General features: G+C 46.9%; 1 protein-coding gene across 1 annotated transcript in view; it reads right to left on the reverse strand.

Annotated features, from left to right (window-relative positions):
- Positions 1-11,496: 11,496 nt before the first annotated feature.
- LOC146813094 (putative DBH-like monooxygenase protein 2) overlaps positions 11,497-17,868 on the reverse strand; it is a 156,871-nt gene continuing 150,499 nt past the window's right edge. Inside the window, exon 13 of the mRNA XM_085620072.1 lies at positions 11,497-13,594. Coding sequence (XP_085476198.1) covers positions 13,346-13,594 — 249 coding nt within the window. The 3' untranslated portion in view covers positions 11,497-13,345. The remainder of the gene's footprint in view (positions 13,595-17,868) is intronic.

A 17,868-nucleotide genomic window follows, 5' to 3' on the forward strand; every position in this document is an offset into this window, starting at 1 on the left:
CCTCCATCTTGTCTGAGTTCAGTTTCAGGCGGCTGGTCGTCATCCACTCGGCTACCTCTTTCATCCCTTCGTGCAGGTTGGCTCTTGCGGCGGCGGGGTCGTTGGTCAGGGAGAGGATCAGCTGGGTGTCGTCGGCGTAGGAGATTATGCTGAGGTTGTGTTGGCGTGCGATGGCCGCGAGGGGGCTCATGTAGACGTTGAAGAGGGTGGGGCTCAGCGAGGATCCTTGGGGGACGCCGCAGATGACTTCGGTGGCCTCTGACTTGTACGGTGGTAGGCGGACTCTCTGTGTTCTTCCGTCGAGGAAGGAGATGATCCATTCCAGAGCCTTGTCCTGGATTCCGACGTTGCTGAGGCGCTGTACTAGGGTGCGGTGGCAGACAGTGTCGAATGCCGCGGAGAGGTCTAGGAGGATGAGGGCCGCTGTTTCTCCGTTGTCCATCAGGGCTCGGATGTCATCGGTGGCGGCGATGAGGGCGGTCTCGGTGCTGTGGTTGGCTCGGAAGCCAGACTGTGAGGGGTCGAGGGATCCATTCGTCTCGAGGAAGGCGGCCAGCTGCTTGTTGACGGTCTTCTCGATGACTTTGGCTGGAAACGGGAGGAGCGAGATGGGGCGGTAGTTCTTGAGTTCGGTGGGGTCCGCTGTGGGTTTCTTGAGTAGAGCGCTGAGTTCGGCGTGCTTCCAGCTCTCGGGGAAGGTGGCGGTGTCGAAGGATGTGTTGATGATGTCTCGCAGGTGGGGTGCGATGACAGCGTCGGCCTTGTTGAAGACGTGGTGAGGGCAGGGGTCGGTCGGTGATCCGGAGTGGATGGAGTTCATCGTGCGGATGGTGTCTTCGGTGCTGATCGGGGTCCAGGCGTGGAGGGTGGTGGTGGGGGGTGGTTGTTCTGTCGTGGTGTGCGTTGGTTGGTTGTTGAAGCTGTTGTGTATGTCCGCGATCTTGTTGTGGAAGTATGAGGCGAGGGAGTTGCAGAGGTCTTGCGATGGGGTGATGTCGTTGTTTCCTGCGCTGGGGTTGGATAGCTCTTTCACGATGTTGAAGAGTTCCTTGCAGTTGTGTGCGTTGTTGTCCAGCCGGTCCTTGAATGCTGTTTTCTTGGCGGCGCGGATCAGCAGGTGGTGCTTCCGGGTGGCAAGCTTGAAGGAGGTTCTGTTGTCCGGTGTAGGTTCCCTTCTCCAGACTTTCTCGAGGGCTCGGCAGTTCTTCTTGGAGCTCTTGAGTTCGTCGGTGAACCATGGGGCTTTCTTGCTGCCGGGTCTGCTGGGCGGGGTCCTCAGCGGGGCGAGCTCGTCCGCGCAGTTGCTGATCCACTTCGTGAGGTTGTCGGCGGCCTGGCTGGGGTTCGCTGAGCTGGCAGGAGGGTGCTGGCTCAGGGAGGTGGCGAGCTGGTCGGCTGTGATCTTGTTCCAGCTTCTGCGGGCAGCCTGTTGCTGGTGGTGGTGGGTCGTCGTTCTTTTGAAGGTGAAGTGGACGCAGCTGTGGTCCGTCCATTGAAGCTCTGTGGCGTGGCTGAAGTCGATGTCTGTGCAGGAAGAGAAGACTGCGTCGAGTGTGTGTCCGGCGAGGTGGGTGGGGGTGGACACCAGCTGCTTGAGTCCAAGATTGGCGAGGTTGTCGAGCAGGGTGCTGGTGTTGCGGTCGTTGTTGTTCTCCAGGTGGAAGTTGAGGTCCCCCAGGAGGATGTAGTCAGCGGAGGGGAGGGCATGCGGGCTGACGAAGTCGGCGATGTCCTCGCTGAATTGGGTGCGTGGTCCCGGAGGTCGGTAGATCAGGGTGCCTCTGAGGGTGGTCTTCGGGTCGGTGTGGATCTGGAAATGCAGGTGTTCGGCAGTGGTCAGGGTGTTGTCGGTGCTGGTCGTGAGACGGATGGTGTTCCTGTGGATGATGGCGATGCCTCCTCCCATCTGGTTGGCGGTGCGATCCCTCCGGGTGATCTTGTAGCCCTCTGGGATGGCGATGGCGATGTCGGGAGCTGAAGAGGCGTTCATCCAAGTCTCCGTGAGGAAGGCAACGTCCGGGGCTGTGGCGTCTAGGAGGTTCCAGAGTTCGATGGCGTGTCTGTGGACGGAGCGGGTGTTGAGCAGGATGCACTTGAGGTGGGTGCTGCTGGTGTTCGACTTGGCGGGTGCTGGTGCGAGGCAGGTCCGGATGCAGGTGAACTTGCAGGCGTGGCAGCTGAAGGGTCCGTGGGTGCGTCGTGGTGTGGCTCGGTAGCATCCTGGGAATCGGCCGGTGTTGAGTGCGATGAGGGTGGCGGCGGTGTATGTCAGGCGGGTCGGTCGGGGTCCTCGTGGGCCAGGGGTCCTGGCGCTGGGCGCGATCCGGTCGCGGACGGGCGCAGACGGGCTTACCTTTGGCGCACCTTCGGCGCTCAATCGGTGCTCCCGCTGCGCGCGTCCGCTGCGTGGTCGCTCTGGGGACGTCATAAGAAGGGAGCCGGTCGGGAGGGTCTGCGGGGAGGCGGGAGCGCGGTCCAATCGGCTGTCGGGGGCGGGGCCACGGGCTGGGGCGGCGGGAAAAGCAGGTGTGGGCTCGGCGGCCCTCGGGAGGCTGGGGCAGCGGGAGCGGCAGCAGGCACAGGAGCGTGGGGGTGACCAGGCCTAAGGCGCTGTGGTCACTCCCTAGATCTTGGTCTGGCTCCCCTTAAGAAGGGAGCCGGTCGGGAGGGTCTGCGGGGAGGCGGGAGCGCAGTCCAATCGGCTGTCGGGGGCGGGGCCACGGGCTGGGGCGGCGGGAAAAGCAGGTGTGGGCTCGGCGGCCCTCGGGAGGCTGGGGCAGCGGGAGCGGCAGCAGGCACAGGAGCGTGGGGGAGACCAGGCCTAAGGCGCTGTGGTCACTCCCTAGATCTTGGTCTGGCTCCCCTTAAGAAGGGAGCCGGTCAGGAGGGTCTGCGGGGAGGCGGGAGCGCGGTCCAATCGGCTGTCGGGGGCGGGGCCACGGGCTGGGGCGGCGGGAAAAGCAGGTGTGGGCTCGGCGGCCCTCGGGAGGCTGGGGCAGCGGGAGCGGCAGCAGGCACAGGAGCGTGGGGGTGACCAGGCCTAAGGCGCTGTGGTCACTCCCTAGATCTTGGTCTGGCTCCCCTTAAGAAGGGAGCCGGTCGGGAGGGTCTGCGGGGAGGCGGGAGCGCGGTCCAATCGGCTGTCGGGGGCGGGGCCACGGGCTGGGGCGGCGGGAAAAGCAGGTGTGGGCTCGGCGGCCCTCGGGAGGCTGGGGCAGCGGGAGCGGCAGCAGGCACAGGAGCGTGGGGGTGACCAGGCCTAAGGCGCTGTGGTCACTCCCTAGATCTTGGTCTGGCTCCCCTTAAGAAGGGAGCCGGTCGGGAGGGTCTGCGGGGAGGCGGGAGCGCGGTCCAATCGGCTGTCGGGGGCGGGGCCACGGGCTGGGGCGGCGGGAAAAGCAGGTGTGGGCTCGGCGGCCCTCGGGAGGCTGGGGCAGCGGGAGCGGCAGCAGGCACAGGAGCGTGAAGCTGGTTATAATGTAACTCAACCATGGGATAGAGGCCACTCGATCCAGACTGAGACAATCTCTTAGGACAAGACAGTTAAAACTTTTCTCCGGCTGAAACTAAACACATAACCAAATGAGAAGTGGCTGTAATGGTAAAATATCCTCTAAGAACACAAAACCAAGGGCCAGATGTACTACCTGCAAAATAGCGCCTCACAGATTGCGACTCATTTGCGACCCATTCCCAATGGGGTCGCAAATGATGCATTTAAAAAAAAAATGAAACGTTTTTGTTTCATTTTTTAAGGGCAGGTAGTGGTCCCTGGGACTACTGCCTGCTCTTAAAAAATATTTTTTGAGACAGTCACAAAGTGGAAGGGGTCCCCTGGGGACCCCTACCAAATTGTGACTGTATTACCACCCTCTTGAAAATGGTGTAATTTCCTACTGTTTTGCGACCACAATTCCGGTCACAAAACATTCATACATTGCTTTGCAGATGCTATTAGGAAGGTAACGGCCCTTCTTAACAGCAAGTCGCAATTCCTAAATAGCGAGTTCCAAACTATTGTACATGGACCTGGGCCATTTTACATCCACAAACAGGTCGCAAACCCGTTTGTGCATGCAATTTAGGGCCGTACATCTGGCTCCAAGTTCTTTAATGAGTAATAGATCAGAAGTACTCTGGGGGAGGCATAAAAGTCTTCTATAAAATGTATTCTCAATTACTGATAAAGCAGACGTATCCGCACAGCCCCATATATCTCTCCCATGGGCAGCTACTGGGACACCATAAATATCAAGCAGTATCTTGATCAATTTGTGTACCAGCCTATTTGCAAAATTAAGAACAGAAGCAATACTCTCAGTAAAAGTGGTGCTTCTAGCAGACACCAGGGAGGACCATGACAAAGAAGAGTAAAATTGGACATCCAGATAAGGAAAAGATGGAACACAACTAATAATATTTTCATGTACCTTAAAAAGTCTTGACTTAGTGGCCCGAGGGCCTACCACCATAACAAGGGATTTAGAATAGTTGGTCTTGAAATCAAGTGTGTCCAACAAAAGAGTTAAGCAGACAATCCAGCCCCAAAGCAGTTCCAGCAATAAGGACGGCATCATCCGCATAGAGCAACACCAGAATGGAACGGTTCTCAATCGTCAGCATAGCGGTTGTACCCTCAATTAATGCCTCCTCTAGATTATTATTCTAGAGGGTGTAAAGAAACAGGGCCAATATGCATAATTGTTGACACCCTGCTTCAAATTATAGTGATCAGTGCATCCCCCTGTATCCAAAAGTGAACAGCAGCAGAAATATTAGAATGAAGATTGCATAAAGAGAGACTGAACTCAATTACTTCCCATGATGCAACATAATGTCTCATAGGTTATCTTTGTTAACACTATCGAAAGTGGTGCTCAGGTCCATGAAGCCCAGATGTAATGAGCCTTGTTGAGGCACAGTATATTTGGGAAAAATCAGATACAAATTGAAAAATTGATAATCAATCCCTAAGCCTGACCAAAACCCATACTGAATGTCTGATTAAATGGAACCTTCCGTAGCCCAATTAATTCGTCTTTTCAAACGTACTTAGCCAAAGGTCCTAACAACAGAAGAAAGCCAAGAAATTAAGTGATACCATTTAGGGTCAGACCTAAATGGCTACCCTTTTTAAAAACAGGGACTATTTGGCAACTGCATTAAGATAGAGAGTGATCAAGGGTGACCAAAGCGCTAAGATGGCTTTAAAAACATCTATAGGGACTCCGTTGGGGCCTGGAGTCTAATTAGAATGAAGCAACTGTATAGCCTTACACACCTCATCATGCAAGAATGTAACAGGGGCACTAGTTACAGGTGATGGAGGGAGATCACAAGATATATATGTGGAGTTTGGCCCAGCATAGAAAAGAACAAAATGTTTGACCTAAAACCCAGGCGAGAAAGTACAAAATAGAACCAGGTCAGCTGCAGGCTTAAAAATAGGTTGATTAATAATCTCCAAAAATACACATCCTACTGACAAGAAAGTTTCTCACTTGTCTCATTCTGCAAGCTTGTTTACGTTCCTTTGATACTCTTCCATCCGAATGACAGGAAGCAACCCTAAACTGATCCCTGGCCAATTAGTGACTGCAAGCAGTGTGCTAGGAAAGCAAAACACTATAGATTGCTCATCACCTCTGTGGCTACACAACTCTAACCCAGCACAACGCCTCTTGATGCCAAAGCTGGCCTCATTGACCTAGCACAACGCATCTCAAAGCAAGTCCTTGCAAGCCCCAGTGACTTCTCCAGCACTGGCTTAGCGTGACACATCTCAACCTGAGAGCCAATGCAGTGCAATTCAAATCTTCGAAAGCCCCAGAAGCTTCACGACAATGATGCAGGACCTCATGTTGAAACTCTGATCAATCACCTCGGATTTTGCTGCATGATACACCTCGATGCAGGACCTTGTATTGCAATCGCCCATCAACAGTTCCTCGATGCCGGCCAATGCAATTGCACATCTTGGCACCCATGCACAAGGTACTATTAGGAGACTGAACTCGGTCCTGCTTCCAGCCCATGCCCTATTGTGGTCAGCCTGAATTTGTGACTTGGACCCGGGCTTTATCCCTTGATTTCATCATAACCTTTACAATTTAATATCTCCAGTTTTAATACTTTGATTTATTGGACGATGATCTACTGTTCATACTACCGGTAAACAACATGGCCTAGTTCTTACCTTTACATCCTTAACCTGCTGCAGAAGCCTGCTGTCAGGAAGCTGCTGCTGTGGCTCTCTTCCAACAAGCTACCTTCTCTGGCATGGACTATGCTGAGTCAATCATACCTCCACTTCCTGCTGGAACTGTTGGCAAGCTCTAATGACATAGAACTTTGCCATAAGGAGCACCCAGGGCTTCAGTGTGCTGGGAATGGCAGGTAGCGACCCCTTCCCAAATCTGCTGAATGACACCACTGGTCACCTGCCCAGCAGGCTTGTCTAGTGAATTAGGACATGTGTACCCATGCACCTGGCTGTCAGTGGACAATGTTACTTCCTTGCCTGCCCACCAGGCTCCTGGCTTTCCAGACCAGACATCTAATCCTCAATTGCGATACAACTATTTTGTTGGGAAGTCATCGGCATAGAACTTTCTACCACCAAAACTGTACCTTTAGGTGGTTGATAAAAAGTACAGAAAATGTGTGCAAACATCCCTCTCCCCCAAGCTTTAAGGACCAGTCCTGCCTTGGATGGTAATATAACCTAGATTGTACCTCCTTCCATACCTTCCCTCTGTTAAGTTAAACTTCTATGATAGCTGGCAGGGTGAGCAGTCTAAATATCGAGTTTTAAATTTCGACCTACAAGTATATCGAGTTGTTAATATCGTAGGTCAAGAATATCGAAGTCAAGAATATCGATGGACAGAATATTGACCCCAAGGTAAGTATTATCGAAGTTAACAATATCGAAAACATAAATATAGATGTAAGTAATATCGTAAGCAAAAATTTCGATGTCAATAATATCGATATTTTATTAGTGTAATGTATTTTATTTGTATGTTAAAGATTATTGTAATGTATTTTAATACATTTAAAAATTAATGTTTATAGATAAATAATTATTTATGATTTAATTTAGCATTTTAGTATCAGAGCGGGTTGTGGGTTTATAGGGGAATAGGGTGGGAAGTAATTTAATTATAATTAATGAATTAATATGTATTGTTTAATTGGTATTTATGATTAATTAATTGTTAATTAATTATTAATTGTAACTTAAATATATTAATTGAATAATTATTTGTTAATTAATTATTAATTGTAAATTAATTTTATTAATTGGTTAATTATATAGGTTATAATTAGTTTAATATTAATATGTATATATTGGTAATGTTAATTAATTGTTAATTACTAATTAATTGGTGATTTAAATTTTATTAAGTGATTAATTGATGATTAAATTAATTATGTGAATTTGTATGTGTAGTGGGTTGTGGGTTTATAGGGGAATAGGGTGGGATGTAATTAAATTACAATAATTAATGATTATTTTTATTTATTTGTAATTAATAATAATTAATTGTTAATTAATTATTAATTGGTAATTAATTGTTATTAGTACGTTAAATATAGCAAATATAAATAATTTATTATTTTATGTTATTTGTTGTTATTGCTAATTAATGTATTGTTAATTAATAATTAATTTGTGAATAATTGTAATTTGGTAGTTAATATGTATAAATTAGTAAATAATAACTGTATTAATTATAAAGAATGTATTATTAATTGTAAATAATAGATAAATTGATATTTAAATGTATTGTGTATTTTGTATGTGTAGTGTGTTGTGTGTTAAAGGGGGAATAGTAGGGGATGTAATTCAAAGTTATTTATGTAAATATTTTTTTTAAATAATTGGTATTTAATAATAATTATTTTGTAAATTAATTATTAACATGCTATTTTTTTATTAATAATTATTTCATTGGTTATTGTGTTTATAGAATCCCTATGCTATCCAGTGCTTTCCCGACTGTTTTACTATCTGGAGTGGGAATAGTAATTTGTACCCCTACGCTATCCAGCGCTTTCCCTACTGTTTCAGTTAGTGGAGTGGGAATAGTGATTTGTACCCCTACGCTAATCAGCGTTTTCACTACTGTTGCACTCTCTGGAATGGGAATAGTAATTTTTACCCCTACGCTATCCAGCGCTGTCACTACTGTTGCACTCTCTGGAGTGGGAATAGTAATTTTTACCCCTACGCTATCCAGCGCTTTCCCTACTGTTTCAGTTAGTGGAGTGGGAATAGTAATTTGTACCCCTACGCTAATCAGCGTTTTCACTACTGTTGCACTCTCTGGAGTGGGAATAGTAATTTTTACCCCTACGCTATCCAGCGCTTTCACTACTGTTGCACTCTCTGGAGTGGGAATAGTAATTTTTACCCCTACGCTATCCAGCGCTTTCCCTACTGTTTCAGTTAGTGGAGTGGGAATAGTAATTTGTACCCCTACGCTAATCAGCGTTTTCACTACTGTTGCACTCTCTGGAGTGGGAATAGTAATTTTTACCCCTACGCTATCCAGCGCTTTCCGTACTGTTCCACTTAGTGGAGTGGGAATAGTAATTTGTACCCCTACGTTAATCAGTGTTTTCACTACTGTTGCACTCTCTGGAGTGGTAATAGTAATTTGTACCCCTACGCTATCCAACGCTTTCCCTACTGTTGGACTCACTGGAGTGGGAATAGTAATTTTTACTCCTATGCTATCCAGTGGTTTCCCTACTGTTGCATTCTCTGTAGTTGGAATAGTAATTTTTTTCCACATCGCAATCCAACACTTTCCCTACTGTTGCACTCTCTGGAGTGGGAATAGTAAGTTTTTAACCTTACGCTATCCAACGCTTTCCCTACTATTGCACTCTCTGGAGTTGGAATAGTAATTTGTACACCCAAGGTATCCAACGCTTTCCCTCTATTGCACTCTCTGGAGTGGGAATAGTAATTTTTACCCCTACGCTATCCAACGCTTTCCCTACTATTGCACTCCCTGGAGTGGGAATAGTAATTTTTACTCCTAAGCTATCCAGCGTTTTCAATACTATTGCACTCCCTGGAGTGGGAATAGTAATTATTACCTCTACGCTATCCAACGCTTTCCCTACTGTTGGACTCACTGGAGTGGGAATAGTAATTTTTACCCCTATGCTATCCAACGCTTTCCCTACTGTTGGACTCACTGGAGTGGGAATAGTAATTTTTACCCTTACGCTATCCAACGGTTTCCCTACTGTTGGACTCACTGGAGTGGGAATATTAATTTTTACCCTTATGCTATCCAACGCTTTCCCTACTGTTGGACTCACTGGAGTGGGAATAGTAATTTTTACCCCTATGCTATCCAGCGCTTTCCCTACTGTTTCACTTACTGGAGTGGGAATAGTAATTTGTACCCCTACGCTATCCAGCGTTTTCACTACTGTTGCACTCTCTGGAGTGGGAATAGTAATTTTTACCCCTACGCTATCCAACGCTTTCCCTACTGTTGGACTCACTGGAGTGAGAATAGTAATTTTTACCCCTATGCTATCCAGTGGTTTCCTTACTGTAGCATTCTCTGTAGTTGGAATAGTAATTTTTACCCCTACGCTATCCAACGCTTTCCCTACTATTGCACTCTATGGAGTTGGAATAGTAATTTTTACCCCTATGCTATCCAGCCCTTTCACTACTGTTGCACTCTCTGGAGTGGGAATAGTAATTTTTACCCCTACGCTATCCAGCGCTTTCCCTACTGTTTCAGTTAGTGGAGTGGGAATAGTAATTTGTACCCCTACGCTAATCAGCGTTTTCACTACTGTTGCACTCTCTGGAGTGGGAATAGTAATTTTTACCCCTACGCTATCCAGCGCTTTCCCTACTGTTCCACTTAGTGGAGTGGGAATAGTAATTTGTACCCCTACGTTAATCAGTGTTTTCACTACTGTTGCACTCTCTGGAGTGGTAATAGTAATTTGTACCCCTACGCTATCCAACGCTTTCCCTACTGTTGGACTCACTGGAGTGGGAATAGTAATTTTTACTCCTATGCTATCCAGTGGTTTCCCTACTGTTGCATTCTCTGTAGTTGGAATAGTAATTTTTTTCCACATCGCAATCCAACACTTTCCCTACTGTTGCACTCTCTGGAGTGGGAATAGTAAGTTTTTAACCTTACGCTATCCAACGCTTTCCCTACTATTGCACTCTCTGGAGTTGGAATAGTAATTTGTACACCCAAGGTATCCAACGCTTTCCCTACTATTGCACTCCCTGGAGTGGGAATAGTAATTTTTACTCCTAAGCTATCCAGCGTTTTCAATACTATTGCACTCCCTGGAGTGGGAATAGTAATTTTTACTCCTAAACTATCCAACGCTTTCCCTACTATTGCACTCCCTGGAGTGGGAATAGTAATTTTTACCTCTACGCTATCCAACGCTTTCCCTACTGTTGGACTCACTGGAGTGGGAATAGTAATTTTTACCCCTATGCTATCCAACGCTTTCCCTACTGTTGGACTCACTGGAGTGGGAATAGTAATTTTTACCCTTACGCTATCCAACGGTTTCCCTACTGTTGGACTCACTGGAGTGGGAATATTAATTTTTACCCTTATGCTATCCAGCGCTTTCCCTACTGTTGGACTCACTGGAGTGGGAATAGTAATTTTTACCCCTATGCTATCCAGCGCTTTCCCTACTGTTGGACTCACTGGAGTGGGAATAGTAATTTTTACCCCTATGCTATCCAGTGGTTTCCTTACTGTAGCATTCTATGTAGTTGGAATAGTCATTTTTACCCCTACGCTATCCAAAACTTTCCCTACTGTTGCACTCTCTGGAGTGGCAATAGTAATTTTTACTTCTAAGCTATCCAGAGTTTTAACTGCTGTTACACTCTCTGGAGTGGGAATAGTAATTTTTACCCTCACGCTATCCAACACTTTCCCTTCTATTGCACTCTCTGGAGTTGGAATAGTAATTGTAACCCCTACGCTATCCAACGCTTTCCCTACTGTTGCACTCTTTGGAGTTGGAATAGTAATTTTTACCCCTACGCTATCCTACATTTTCTTTACTGTTGTTTTTGTTGTAGTTGGATTAGTAGTTTTATTGTGTCTGATATTTAATATGTTTTGTATTATTTTAGCTATTGTAATATATCATTAAAAATAAAAATTATTTAAATTAAAAATATTGATTATTATTTGCTATATGTAATTATTCAATATTGATTGATGTTATTGTTTTATGTGTATAGATGTATTGGTAATTTTTTAAAACATTTAATAATTTATACGTTACAGAAATTATTATTAAAATTAATTATTAAGTAAGTATATATATTATATATTATGTATATGTTTAATTAAAGTGTTATTAAATTATATATATTAATTATACATTTTAAATATTATACAATATATTTAATTATGTTTATATAATTTCTAAGTATTATTTGGTTTATTTTACATATATTTTTAAAGTAAAAAAAAACGATATTTTTAATAACGATATTTTTGACATCGATATTTAATTATCGATATTTTTGCACTTACCATGTTGTAGATAGGATGTCGATATTCTTGACATCGATATTTGTGTTGCGATATATTTGTAGGTCGATTTTCTGTCTGTCGAAATTATGTCAGAGATCCAGCTGGCAGTCCAACGGCTGAATGACTGCTATTCAAATAATCAAATAAAATAAAAGAATATTTAGTGCTAGAGAATACTACTAAGCAAAAAAGAGAGGTTGTTTGAAAGTATGGCCCTGCTAACTCAGTAAGTGGCCCCATTCAGTTTACAAAAAAACAAGAAAACCTCAATCTTTTTATTTTTAAACTACATCTACTCAACTGAACACAAGAAACAATACCTTGATGCATTTTTTTGTGCATCAAGTATTTTATTGACAATAAATTAAGTACCAAACAAGAAATATCAGAAAATCCAATGAAGTGCAAGTCCAGCATAAATCCATAGAAAGATACAAATGCTGTTCGATGCTACAAATGATGTTTGGTGCTTTTCATAATTGCTGATATTATGATCTAACTTTAGCCTCAGAAAGAAGAAAGGCGTGGTCTGCACTGCCTAGGATGAGGCCTGTTACGCAGTGCGTGACGTGAAAGGATAGATCTCCCTGCAGATTGGGGTGGGGGCCCTGACAGTCCTATATCTCACAGACTGCGCCGGTGGAATGGGGGTGGGTACCTGCATTCTTTTTTGGGGAGCGGAACATATTTTCCCCTCATTACCAGTGCTTGAAATGGAAAAATAGAAGTGCAGGTACTCTGTACCAGAGAACCTGCTTAGTTCTGAGAAGTGCCGGTACTCTCCAATTAAATGTATAGCATTTCTCTTGAGAAGTGCCGGTACTCACCCTCTCAAAATAAAAAAGTGCCGGTACTCTGTACCGGACAGTACCGGCACTCCGTACCGGACAGTACCGGCCCATTTAAAGCATCATTACACTTTGACCTTGAATAAGAAAGAGAAAGTTAGGAATGTGGGAAAGAAAGAGAGTGATGGAAAAACAACGACAGAGAGAAAAAATGATAAACAATGACCTGGAAGAGTGAGATAATGTGGCTAGGTGTGTAGGGTGGTGGATAAAAGAGGCATGAAATGGAATCAAGACTTTGCAGCCCTGGTATTAGCCAACCCCGAACCAACAACAGACCGAGTGAGGGCTTCTTTGAAAAAAGTTTGTCTACCAGCCTTATTTTACAAATGAACCCGTTAAGTGCGCCCGTCGGCCAACGGCCGTCGTGAGCACTACCTCGCTAGTGTTGCGCACGTCCGTTAGCCGACGAGGCCCCGCCCACCTAATAGAACTCCCGCACCACCGCGGTAAAGAAGTTAAGCATTGAAGAGTGTCAATAAAGCCAGAAAGGACCTGACACAGGTTGCATTTGCAGCTGCTTCCCAATATTTTAACCTGGGGTTTGCAGTGAGAGCTGCAGTAGAAGGCAGAGGGAAAGTGAGACAATGAGTGTGAAGAGTGAGAACAGTGGGAGGAGCAGAAACAAGTGATGTGCATCAAGGAAAAGCAGGAGAGTAATATGCGCTGCATTACATTACTCAAGGTGGCGTTGCGTGGCTTCATAAATCTCACTTAAGGTTTGCGTCGCTCCTGCACCACATAGCATGGTGCAAAAATGATGCAAACAAAAGCCATAAATATGACCCAGAATGTGCAAATGGGTGGTATGTCAAAACCCTTACTATATACTCTAGATAAACGTTTACATATGTGTGAATTCTCACCCACATTACCATTGACCTAATTCTAATTGTGCTTTTTCATGATTATGTTTGACCTCTAAGCATCTAGGAATGGGGCTGTCACAGAGAACACTGACAGGATACATAGGGTGAGAAGAAGGTGCCCTGTGGGTGAGCTGTGTCCGGAGTCGGTTGGAGATGTGGAGTCTGTCCTATTGGGCATGGACGAGGTATTGAACACCGTTGATGAAATTGGAGCATGACTAGATGACTCGGAGTCGTTGCAGGGAGGTGTTGGAGGGTCAGTGATGTTGTGAATTAAGCCATAGCTCCATAGGAAGGATTCCTGAAAGCAGAGAACAAAGTGGAGAGAATTAATCATCACACAGCACATACATCGATCACCTGATATGAACAGACACAAATATTGTTTGTGTTTTATAAATTATTCACAGGGGGAGAGAGAGACATATAAATGTACATTCCAGAACATAGGCATACGGTAATGTTTGCTGTTTACGGTGGGCCTTCTTAGGATAATAGAGTTAGTTGCTGTCCCCTTTTGATGCTCCAAAGGGGCATCTGATGAAAAATATCACAACCAGTCTAAACTAAAGCAGACAACATCAAACAAAGGACCATTCTATAGTGTCTGCTCTTGCTGATGCTGGACCAAGTAACATCCTAAAATTCTCTTCACTTTACTTCTCCCAAGACATTAGCATTACGCCGTGGATCCCCAGACAAGAAATGCCATGTTCTTCATAGAGTACTTTCATGTTCAGTCTCTTTTCATTTCAAGCCCCTTCTATCATTCCAGGAGCATCCCATCTTACAAGCATTCTCCCAATTCTATACTGAACAGATGTTCGCTAACACATTCTGGTTCCTACAGTTTTAGAAATATGTCAACTATGACACAATCCATATGTCAGAGTATATGAATGATGATGAAACCTCTGAATATGTTTATCAGTAGAAGGTTTAAGTCCTACTGTGGAATCTTTGGTGGCACTTTGAGACAAAGCCGGTAGGCGTAATTTGTTATCACCCCGTTCTTCTAGTTTGCTATACATCCAAAACATGGGCATCAAATATTTCAAGGAACACAGGTAATACAGTTGTCCAAAAACAATGTTCCCTTAGGATTTATTTAGGAGTGAATAAAAAATATTATAATAGTACAGTTGGCTTAATAAAATTCTATAATAAGACAAATCACCATGAATTTATCTGTGAGTAAAATCCTATTTTATTTTTGTTATATCCAGGAATTCACAAAATAGTTCAAGCAAAAGAGATGCTCCAAATGATGGTGCAGGGCAAGTGCAAAAAGGAGAGCCAAAGGCACATAACACCTACAAGTTCAGGCAATACTTACAGTACACACAGACTGGGTAATATCCAAATTGGTTAGAGCATATTCGGGATCTAATGCTGTAAGCATTCAGATTTCAATAGTCCGACAATGAATGATAAGGGTGAAACCGTAAAGTGTTGATGTTTTGACCTCTTCTAAAATAAATCACCTGAGGTTTTCATTAGGACAGATAGAACCTTGGTAGCAACCTACAAGACTCAACATACATTTAGGTGCCGATTACGATCCCGTAAAAAATTTCCCCGTGCGACTCGTATCCGGTCTTTTTACCGTACGAATCGTACAAGTGCCGTACGAACTGGCAATCACGATTCGCATGGTAAAAAGTCCATACGAACCGCATTGGGAATCATTCCCCACACGTCCTCGGGTCGGAAAATGTGTCCGACACGTCCTCGGACGATTTACCGTACAAACGTGAAAAGTGAAGTCCGACCAAGGAATCACGATCCATCCCGTGCGTCCGAACTCACAACCGTATGGTAAAAACACCGTCCGCACCGAACTCCCATTGCAACCATGGAGACATGTGCCCGCATACGCGCCCAACAATCCCCCCAGCACCCATACGTTCGAGTCGTACTCCCCGTGAATGTACAACCCCCCCCTGTATGTACACCCATGTACGTGTCGAACACCCACCCGTGTATGTACACCCCAGTACATTCGAGTCGTACTCCCACCCCTGTACGTGTCGTACCACCGTGTACCTACACCCCAGTACGTTCGAGTCGTACCCCCACCCCTGTACGTGTCGTACCCCCGTGTACCTACACCCCAGTACGTTCGAGTCGTACCCCCACCCCTGTACGTGTCGTACCCCCGTGTACCTACACCCCAGTACGTTCGAGTCGTACCCCCACCCCTGTACGTGTCGTACCCCCGTGTACCTACACCCCAGTACGTTCGAGTCATACCCCCACCCCTGTACGTGTCGTACCCCCGTGTACCTACACCCCAGTACGTTCGAGTCGTACCCCCACCCCTGTACGTGTCGTACCCCCGTGTACCTACACCCCAGTACGTTCGAGTCATACCCCCACCCCTGTATGTGTCGTACCCCCGTGTACCTACACCCCAGTACGTTCGAGTCCTACCCCCACCCCTGTACGTGTCGTACCCCCGTGTACCTACACCCCAGTACGTTCCAGTCGTACCCCCACCCCTGTACGTGTCGTACCACCGTGTACCTACACCCCAGTACGTTCGAGTCGTACCCCACCCCTGTACGTGTCGTACCCCCGTGTACCTACACCCCAGTACGTTCGAGTCGTACCCCCACCCCTGTACGTGTCGTACCACCGTGTACCAACACCCCAGTACGTTCGAGTCATACCCCCACCCCTGTACGTGTCGTACCCCCGTGTACCTACACCCCAGTACGTTCGAGTCCTACCCCCACCCCTGTACGTGTCGTACCCCCGTGTACCTACACCCCAGTACGTTCCAGTCGTACCCCCACCCCTGTACGTGTCGTACCACCGTGTACCTACACCCCAGTACGTTCGAGTCGTACCCCCACCCCTGTACGTGTCGTACCCCCGTGTACCTACACCCCAGTACGTTCGAGTCGTACCCCCACCCCTGTACGTGTCGTACCACCGTGTACCAACACCCCAGTACGTTCGAGTCGTACCCCCACCCCTGTACGTGTCGTACCCCCGTGTACCTACACCCCAGTATGTTCGAGTCGTACCCCCACCCCTGTACGTGCCGTACCCCCGTGTACCTACACCCCAGTACGTTCCAGTCGTACCCCCACCCCTGTACGTGTCGTACCACCGTGTACCTACACCCCAGTACGTTCGAGTCGTACCCCCACGCCTGTACGTGTCGTACCCCCGTGTACCTACACCCCAGTACGTTCGAGTCGTACCCCCACCCCTGTACGTGTCGTACCACCGTGTACCAACACCCCAGTACGTTCGAGTCGTACCCCCACCCCTGTACGTGTCGTACCCCCGTGTACCTACACCCCAGTACGTTCCAGTCGTACCCCCACCCCTGTACGTGTCGTACCACCGTGTACCTACACCCCAGTACGTTCGAGTCGTACCCACACCACAACCTCCTAAGTACGGAGCGCACCCCATGCCCCAACATCTCAACCGCATGTACGAGTCATACCAAGCCACACACAAGGACAGCACCGTACAACCAAATGGCCCATCTACACACTGTACACACGCTCAAAACGCACGTACACAACCAGGACAAACCAAAACAACACAAGAATACACCATTCGAATGGCACAAAGCCACTGAACATGTCCAACAACCACTAAAATAACACATTCACTGACCTGCAACTGCCAAAAACAAACAGAGGCCCAATACACCACCACTCCTTATAACACACCCACCCAAACTTCAAACACAGCCACACCCACCAATGGACCAATAAAAAGGGCCCACACACACAAACCATGAGCCTTTGCAACAGACTCACTGCTGCCAGACACCACAGACAACCTACAGCACCATACTACAAGCTTCACCACACCTTACACTTGCACACCTTCACACAACCACCTTCACAAACACCCCCTCATCACATTCACACACACACACACCTGCACAACCACACCCACACACCCACAACCATCCACACACCCCCCCCACCATCCACACACACCCCCCACCATCCACACCCACACCCCCCACCATGCCCACTACCAAGAATCCAAAGTTCAGTAACCGAGAGTTGGAGGTTCTTGTCGATGAAATCCTCAGAGTCGAGCCACAGCTCTTTGGAACATTGGTCAGAAACACCAGCATGGCAGCAAAAACAGCCATGTGGCAGACCATCATCGATGCTGTGAATGCTGTTGGGGACACCAGAAGGACCAGGCAGGAATGCCAATCCAGGTGGTACGATCTGCGGAGGAGGGTCCGAGCCAAGATGCAGGAGGAACACAACCAGGCCAACGCCACTGGAGGAGGGCCCTCCCGCAGACCCGTACACTACCAGCCCTGGGAGGAGAGGGTGATGGCCATACTGCCGGTGGAGGCAGTGGACGGATTAGAAGGACTCCGAGACCCGGGTGAGTACACAAACAATGCACCTCACATGGGGGGGGAACGTCATCCACAACCAAAATCACTAACAGGCACGCAACCACCCCAACCTATCGCAGGACTCAACCACACTCCTTGAACACGCACATGCCACTGCTTCCACCATGCCCCATGCACCCAGCTGGACAATGTCAAGTCACAGGCCACAGAAGACACCAACA

The sequence above is a fragment of the Triturus cristatus genome, chromosome 7, assembly GCF_964204655.1.
Source record: "Triturus cristatus chromosome 7, aTriCri1.1, whole genome shotgun sequence".
NCBI lineage: Eukaryota > Metazoa > Chordata > Amphibia > Caudata > Salamandridae > Triturus > Triturus cristatus.